Genomic DNA, 9,342 nt, shown 5'->3' with positions numbered 1-9,342 from the left:
CTTCAAATACTGTCGTTTAAATTTTTCTGGCTAATGCCAGACAATTTTGTTCATCGTAGGAGAGACCCTTGAAGTGAAGGGTTGAGCTAAATTTTGGTAACTTAGGCTTGATTACATAATATAATAGTATGCTACTGTGTGCTATACAAGGAATGGTTTGATCAGCTCTGTGTTAAATTGCAACTGATTGAAATGGGTGATACAGCTGGAGGGATAAGGGTGCTGCTGAACTTAAAGTCAAGTGAGATTGGAGACAGAAGCTATTAAGTGGTGTGGTGACAATGACAGCACTCATAAAGATAATGAATTTTGATTAGGTCAGGTGGGAGGCAGAAGCTTTAAGTGAGGTTGTGGCAGTCAAAATAGCATGACGGGCAGGCAGTGGAGATATACCCAGGTCCCTCAAGTCACCATCACTTAGCTCCATCAATGCCTCCAAGTCCACTTCCTGCTCCACAAACAACTCTAAATACTTCCGAAGTCCTAGAGTCTCCAGCACCCCTGATAGTCCTAGGTCCATTGTTAGTTTAGGGCTTGTCTTGGTTGTCTTGTCTGGAAATGTTGCTGGCTGCCGAAGTTGTCCTCCTGCATCTGATCCTCTTCTATTACTTCTCTCCTTTTCTTCAGTTTTCTCACTTCCTCCATCTGCTACAAGTGTTGCTGTTGACCTTGATGATTTTGATGACTTAGATGATGTGACAGTTTTCAGAGATGAACTACCAGAACCACCACTACCCAGGGATAGTACCAAGAGTTCCCCTTCCCCCTGGCTCTTCTCCCTATCACCATTCTTAATAATTTCATTTCTGCTGTGGGTACTTCCTGCTTTCAGCATGTATCTGAGACCTCTTGCTTCACCTGTCAAGAAATACATATTTATTAGAAAAGCTCAGATGAAGAGCTGTACTCAAATGGGCTTAAGGGATTCCTAGCACATCTTCCCTGGTGCTCTATACATACCGTATACCCAGTTTGCATAATATACAACAAATCAAGCACTCAGTATAACTCCATGACTTCTCAAAAGGAACCCCAGTTCTGGAGCTTGCTATGACATACGTGAGGTTTTCTGTGACTTGAAGCTTAAAAAGTACCCAAACCGAATAATTATTTCCCTGCAAGTGTGGGAAACTAATGTATGAGCCACAGTTTGGACTTGGTTTATTTGTGGCTGAGTCTACTGTTTAACAAGTGATGATTGCAAGGCTAGTTCTCACCCTATGAAGAAATATACTGGTAAAAGGAAGGTGTCACAAAGTTTGCTAAGCACATAATAATACTGTACAGGCAAACCCCAGTTTAACAATGCAATTGGTTAGGTAAAAACCCATTGCTAGGTGGGGTATTGCATCTCAGGGTAGGTTTAACATGTAAAGTATAGGGATGCATTTTTGAGCCTTGGGTTTTCCCCCCAACCAAGTCCTAAACCAATCCAATTGAGTAAAAAAAAAAAAAAAAAAAAAAAAAAAAAAAAAAAATTTAAAGCCAATCTAAATGGCCTAACAGCTGTAAAAGAAGCTAACATAAGCCTAAAACCAGTACCCTTCACACCTGTACCCAGTCAAGGTCAGTAGAGAATGTGATCTCCAACTCATATTCAAACTTGGTGGAGAAGAAGGACCTGCACTGTACACAATCCCACCATCAGACAATCCCTGGACAATTAAATAAACATCTGCTGTGCATAATAATAATGTATGAATCATGCAGAATTGTCCAAGGTGCGAATTGTTGTGATGGAGAATTGTTGATGTTTTGACAGGGAATGCTATCCATGATGCAATCGGGATTGCTTTTTCAACGGTCCCTGTTTATGTCGTTTTTGTTACTGTTCTGATTGCTGAGATCCATTATTTTCTTCACTCTTATTTTCCAACATTTATAGAGAAATTCCTTTTATTTTCAAAGTGTTTTCCCTTCAACAACCAGAATGTAAACACATGATTTACTGATGTCACAGTCTTCATCAATGCACGAAATATTTACTCTTTAAGGCTTTCATAATCATTAATATTTATTTAAAATTATTATCATGTATTCCACGATAGGTCAGATGTTCAACGGTTGAACATGAAACATTCTTTGTTGAGTAGCCTAGTTGTCCACAGTTCTGTACCTTGTCCAATGGGCGAGATTGCGTACCCCAAATGACATTGTTCACTCCACCTATGACTAAAACACATTAATCTAAGTGTAAAAACAGTGCATAAATCAACCTAAACACAAAATTTAAATATAAAATATCATCAAAATCAGTAAAAAAAAGAAAAATCAAAACCCATCACAAAACGGGGTATGCCTATGATAGGTAGGGCAGAGTGTATTTCTACCCCCCCATCACTATTCCGGAGTATCGCATCTAGGGGTATCATAAATCGGGGTTTGCCTGTATATATTTTATTTAAACTATCCTCCTGCTTTGCATATCCAATATCAGCCTCTAAAGGACTAATGTACAGTGGGTGCTCAATCTGCAAGACTTATGTGTCATTGATTAACACCAGGCAACATGAATTATGCAAAATGTTTCCTAGGAATGATTGTTTTTTTGGCTTATGTGTCTAAGAAAATCCAGAAAATTTTCCTTGTGTCCCTGTTTTGGCCCTCCTGAAAAATTTCCATCCTACCAAGTACAGTAGAAGTCCGATTTTTCGGCTTCTATGGGACCAGGCAAGTGCCGAAAAATCAAAATTGCCGAATTATCAAAAACCCTACCCACTCAGTACCTTATATGTTTCGTTAACACTATCATCACTACTCATATCATTACAAATGTGTTTGGAGAGAGCACTGTATACTGTTTGATACTGTACAATACTGTAATGAATACAGTACTATACATGAATATACAAAATAAAGAAATTAGTGAACACACTGTATATAAATGTAATGATACAGTAGGCCTACATGTTCACATGCACTTACCTAAACTTATAGTAGGTTCTTTATTTACATATGTGCAATAGAAGGCATATGACAGAGGAGCTAGTTGGAGAAGAACAAGGGGGATTTAGGAAGGGAAAAGGGTGTGTAGATCAGATATTTGTTCTAAGATGTTTAGTGGAGAAGTATCTAGAGAAGGGAAGGAAAGTGTAAGCTGCCTTCATGGACTTGGAGAAAGCTTATGACAGAATAGATAGGAAAGGTATGTGGAAGGTATTAAGAATATATGGAGTGGAGGGGAAATTGTTGAGTGCTGTGAAGAGTATGTACGAGGGAGCTAGGGCTACGGTGCGAGTGGATGGTGAGCTGAGTGAGTTCTTTGATCTCAATGTGGGACTGAAACAGGGGTGTGTAATGTCTCCTTGGCTGTTTAATATATATATGGATGGGGTCGTAAAGGAGGTACAAGGTAGGGCAGTGGATGTGGGGGTGGCCTTAATGAATGAGGGTGAGATTTGGAAGCTTCCGGTGTTGCTGTTTGCTGATGATACAGTATTGTTGAGTGAAGATGAATGGGAGTTGCAAGGTTTGGTGAATGAATTTGGGACAGTGTGTAGGAGGAGGAAGCTGAAAGTTAATGTAAACAAAAGTAAAGTTATGGTGTTTGAGAGGAATGAAGTCACAGAGTGTGCAGTGAGGTTGGATGGTGAGGATATGGAGAATGTGAGTGCATTCAAGTACTTGGGTAGTGTGATGAGTAAGGATGGAACTTTGGGGGATGAAGTACGTGAAAGGGTACAGCAGGGAAGGAAGGTTGTTGGCACACTGAAAGCAGTGATGAGAAATAGGGAGGTGAGTATGGAAGTTAAGAAGTCACTGCATGATGGTATTGTGATCCCTACCCTGACGTATGGAAGCGAGGCGTGGACCTTGCAAGAGGGGAACAAGTCAAGAGTGAGAGCAGTGGAAATGAGTTACTTGAGAGGAGCATGTGGAGTGACATGGAGGGACAGGTTGACGAATGAAGAAGTGAAGGAACGTTGTGGGGTAGATGTGGATGTGGCTGAAAAGATTAGGAGAAATACACTGAGGTGGTTTGGACATGTGGAGAGGATGGAGAATGAAAGACTGACTAAGAGGGTGTATGTAGGTGAGGTGGAGGGAGGGAGAGGGAGGGGTAGACCGAGGATGAGGTGGAGGGATGGAGTTGAGAGGTATATGAGGGAGGGGGGGGTGAGTTGGGGGGAGGGGAGTCAAATGGTGGGTGACAGAGTGACTTGGAGGCGTTTTGTCTGCGGCCACCCTTTGCGGGATTAGGGCGTCGGGCTATAGATAGATAGATAGATAGATAGCAATAGAAGGGGTTGATTGGAGTCTGCTACTGCTGGAAGAAGTCCCCAGCAGTAGAGGGGACGAAAAAATTCAGAAAATCTGCTGAACGATCAGAGATTTTCGTAAATGGGACTATTTCTCAAAACTGCCGAAATGTCAGATTTGCCGGGGAATTGGATGCCGAAGAATTGGACTTTTACTGTACTGTACACATTATAATATACATTGTAGTAAGGATCCACACTTGCCTTCCCTGCCCTCCTTCTTACACATTTCCTACAGCATCCACTTCTCCCTCCGTCTCTCCCACCCTCTGGCTTGCAACATCCTCCTTCCCCCCTTCCTGCTCTCCCCCTCTCTTCCCTCCCTGTTTCCACCCTACAAACGTCAACCTCTCCTCCATTCCTCCTGCCCTCCCTCCTACCCAGCCAGCATCCATCCATCCTTCTCCTCTCCTCCCTCCTTCCCTCCATTCAGTGGCAATGTTTATATATAAAAGCTAGTGAAAATAGGTCTTACATCAGGCAAGGATGGGTTATTTTTGCTTCTCCTCCCTCCCTCTCCTTATGTCATAACCACCTCTCTTATTCCTCTTTCTGGCTCTCCTTTCCTCCATTCCCTTTGCAGTTGGGGACAATGTTAAATCACCACAAGAGTAGATGAAATTAGGTCTTATGTGAGGCAGTGAAGGATTATCTTTGTTTCTCCTCTCTCTCTCTCCCTCTACCCTACCTTCTCTCTCTCCTTATTTATGTTCTTGTTATCTTTTTCTACTTAATTTTCACTGTCTGATAAACAAACAAAGTGGCAGGAATCTTCATACACAATGGATAATTAAACTGTTAAATCACCAGTTATCAAGAAGACAAGAGGGAGGGGGTCACTCTCTTTGCAAAATAAGCATATGCTGCTGGGTATTTTGAATGTCAGCAGGTATCTGCCTTGGGATTTTATGTGTACAAGGGCACTGAGACTGCAATAACTGCACTGAGGTTATGGTTGACAATGTTAAGAAAAACATTTTTCAAACAAATTGAATTAGCATAAAATGAAGGCCTATTGTATTGCACTTGAATGAGTATTAGGAGACCAATGGCATAAATGACAAATGTCAACTCAGCCAATGTTTAAGTCAAGCTTCGAGACCAGTGGCATAAAAGACAAATATCAACTCAGCCAATGTTTAAGTCAACATTCCTGTGCTTGTAGACTCCATGCACATTAATACAAGTTTTGCTTAAAGTTTTTGTGTAGCCTCATCCATCATGAAGGAGGGACCTATGTGTGCTCCCAGGGACTGGAATCCTAATGTCTAGTACCACTTCCTCAAAAATGCTCACAAAAGCCCATACATTATGGATACCAGTACTTATATTATGGTAAAAAAAAAAAACAAAAAAAAAACATGAGTTTAGTAACAAAGGTCATGAGGAGCTCAGAAAGTACAGTCACCCCATGAAATGATGGCAGAGTGTCCAGAAGATTTCCTTTAGAGATAATGCATGTACTGTACTTTCCCTTATATCTTTAAAAAATTAAACCTATTACATAAAATTGTAATGGAAAACAATAAGTAAATGCCGAAGTACCTGTACATTTAAAAATTGTTGGAAGTAATTCATTAGTTACAATAATGCGAAATCCTTAGGTGGAACTACAGTAACTGAAATTTCAGAACTATCACACAAGGACAATCGGAATAATTTGGGGAGTTAAAATCTACTATGGTAACAAGCAATACATTTTCAGCAGCATAAGACTGAAAAGAAATTGATTTCACTAAACAGTTAAAGTCAATAATAATTATTTAAAAAGTAATTTCTGTTAGAATACTAGTGAATAATTTAATGTCATCTACTTCCATTTCTGTTGTCTCCATGGATGATGACAGAAAATGGGAATGCACCAAAAGCTGGTGGACTGTTTTAAATGGCTCATAAACAAACCTGAATGGAGACAACTCTTACTCAAAGACATGTAGTTATTACACCACAACTGACAAGTTTTCCATTATGAAAAATCTCTGGAAGATTTAGTATAAGCCAAAGAACTATCAGTGAATGATATATAAAGAAAGAACTTTGAAAATTTGCTGAAACGGAGCTCCTTGGATAATGCCAAATGTATCTTCAGCACCTAAGAAACTGACAAGAGCAATCAAATGCAGATACATTAATGTCTCAATTATCCAGCATAATTCAGCCAAACCCCCCACCGGATACTGAAAAATGCATGACACTGTGTCAGTACCCCCAGTCATCTATCCATTCAGTACTGAGCTGGATTACATGTCACCACCCTAAGCTATCTGTCTCAACCCACTATCCTAAAAACTTTCCTACAATATTACCGAGTAAAACATGAAAGTTAGGCATAATATATAATATTGACAGGGTACACATAGTACAGAAATACAGTATATAATATACAGTATTCTCTCAATTATCCATAATCACAATATCCAGGCCAATGAAATATCCGACGCTTTTTGTTTGGCTCTTAAAACATCCAGTGAAATTAGGCAATATCCTGCTCGGAAATGGGAAGCAATTGGCAGTGTTATGCACTTTCTGGCAGTGAAGTGTATCATCTGGCTCAGACATGGGACCCAGGCAGACCCGGCAACAGGCTAACCAATCACAATACATTGCGGGAGCGGCCCAACCAATGCAGCAAGCCTGCTGTTGCGCTCTTATTCTCTCCCGTGGACACCATACAGTGAGGACGTATCTGTGTGCTCTGCACTTGTGACCCATGCAGTTGCTAACCCCTAGTGCTGTGACTCAGTCTATGGCCTCCTATGCCTCATTCACTGCTGTAATGTTGTGACATGTGACTAACACTGTGGCCACACAGTGCTCTGACAACTGTATACTGAAGAGGTATCTGTATGTATCTACCCTCCATCAATGCCAACACTAGGTATGTACAGTATGATTATGATTCTATTATGTACTGTATTATTGTACTATATGTACTGTATCAATACTGTACAGTATTGTATTTAATGCTTCAGTTTAATCTTTTACTCATGGGTAATACTGTTGGAAAGTTTTTAGGATAGGAGGTCAAGACAGATTGTTTAGAGTAGTGACACATTATCTGGCTCAACACCAAATGGATAGCTGATTGGGGGGTACCTACGCAATATCCAGTGTTCTGCAATATCCAGCATGGGGGTTGGCTGAATTATGCCAGATAATTGAGAGATTATGGTAATCATAATCATACTCACCCAGTGTTGGCTTTAAGACATCCGTGGCAGTGTGTTTACATACGATCTTGCCAACTGAACACATCAGTGCATCCTTAACTTGGCCTAACAGAGAAGTTTTGCCCCCCCAATACACCCCATAATTTTAACCACCAATGACTGCCACTAGGCCTAACCTTGAAAGCTCTCAATACCAACCAGACAAAAACTTCTAACCTGACCAACACGTGAAAATTCACAGCCCAGCATCACACATATTTCGCCAAGAAGTACTTTCAGCGCACTGTCATTATACAAAGGCACAGTGTGAAACTGTTTTGGAAAGTATCATTAGTCATCAACCATAAAGAAAAAATACAGTAATCCCTTGATTATCTGACGTAATAGAGACATCAGTACATCTGGATATGGATGAAGTCCGGATATGGAGCAATACCCTACCTACCTCAACCCTACCTATACCCAACCTATATGTACAGTACCCTTCCGAAATGTGGCAGTGTTCTTCAGTCTTTCAGTTATTTAGACATCAACACACACATGGGAATATCCAATATAATGCTAGGCACTAAGAAAACAATGCACAAATAATAAAAATTCACATATAAATAAACAAAGAAGATGAAAAACAATTTTAATACAGTAGTGTACTGTACTGTACAGTACTTACCACCCACCAAATGATGGACAGGTGTTGTAACCCACTTGCTTCCAGCTGGTGTACAGTAATCCCATGTGGTCTAGTGGCTAACAAAATCATTTAACAAATGACAAACACATCCTTCTCCTCCTCCTCCATCCACTGGAGCTAGGAGAACAGTGGGGATGTGCAGCGAGGTGATGGAGGCCTACCCATCTCAGGAGACCAGCCATAAATTCACGTCTAACGGCAACTCAACGACTGTCGATGTGCTTGGTTGTGAGTCCGAGAGTGAAGACTGGGGACGAGGTGGTGGTGATGAGAACAGGCTCACACATGTGGACGTGGCAGGCTTGAAGAAGGAGTCGATCTTAGTCTGACAACAGGTGTGACAATTCTGACGGAGGATGACAGCGTCCCTGACTAACTGCAGATCAATCACCAGCTTCAGTGGCACCAACTCCCTGTTGCAGTGTGGCTGCTCGGCATATTCGAGCTCCTGCTCAATGCCAGCACGTAGTGCACCAAGACGAGAGAGTGATGGAGTGGTGGGGTGCTCAGAGTCAGGGTCCTTGTCCTCGTCCCTGTCGCTGTCCTCTGTCGGCTTTGCAGAGACAGCAGTGGCGATCTCCTCGTCAGACAACGTCTGATAACCAGGATCGCTGCTGTCATCGATCAACCACTCCCTCACATTGTCGACATCCACATCCTCGCCTGCCGTACATAGATGAAGGTGGAAATCATCCACGTCAAATCCCTCAAAGTAATGCAAGGCCTCGTATCCCTGACGGAGACGAGGACAACCACTGTAGAGGGTTTTGACGCAGACTTCCTTCCAAGCATTTGCCCAGTTGAGTACCACAGACCTGATGTTGTAATGCCCAAGATTTTCCAAGGTCCACCCCTCAAATGTGCTGACCCCTTGTTCATCCTCTGGCACCACCAACGCCTCGTCAACAAGCCTCCGATGGCACAGTCCCTTCTCTGCCACTATCACACCTTGGTTCACTGGCTGAATGAAAGCAGTCATATTAGGTGGCAGAAACATGCACCTGATACAACCAATTCCTTCTCAGACAGATGAGCTGGGGCATTGTCGAGGATCAGGAGTGTCTTCACCTAGTCGCAGGGGATACCAAGTTCCTCAATTTGATCATGGATAACCTCCTTGACAAAGTGTCTGTGGAACCAATTTCTGAAGATCTTACAGGTAAACCAGGTCTTCACAGAATGGTACCACACAACAGGCAGGCTATCCATCAACCCATGAAGA

At 41.8% G+C, this 9,342-nt stretch overlaps 1 protein-coding gene across 1 annotated transcript in view; it reads right to left on the bottom strand.

The window, feature by feature from the left end:
• Positions 1 to 313: 313 nt before the first annotated feature.
• LOC145392688 (ankyrin repeat and SAM domain-containing protein 6-like) overlaps positions 314 to 9,342 on the bottom strand; it is a 320,191-nt gene continuing 311,162 nt past the window's right edge. The window contains exon 11 of the mRNA XM_080266995.1: positions 314 to 858. Coding sequence (XP_080123121.1) covers positions 314 to 858 — 545 coding nt within the window. The remainder of the gene's footprint in view (positions 859 to 9,342) is intronic.

Source organism: Coenobita brevimanus, chromosome 23 (assembly GCF_032717465.1).
Source record: "Coenobita brevimanus isolate Jiangsu-jjx chromosome 23, ASM3271746v2, whole genome shotgun sequence".
In the NCBI taxonomy this organism is placed as follows: Eukaryota; Metazoa; Arthropoda; class Malacostraca; order Decapoda; family Coenobitidae; genus Coenobita; species Coenobita brevimanus.
This window is presented reverse-complemented; position numbering and strand designations above follow the sequence as displayed.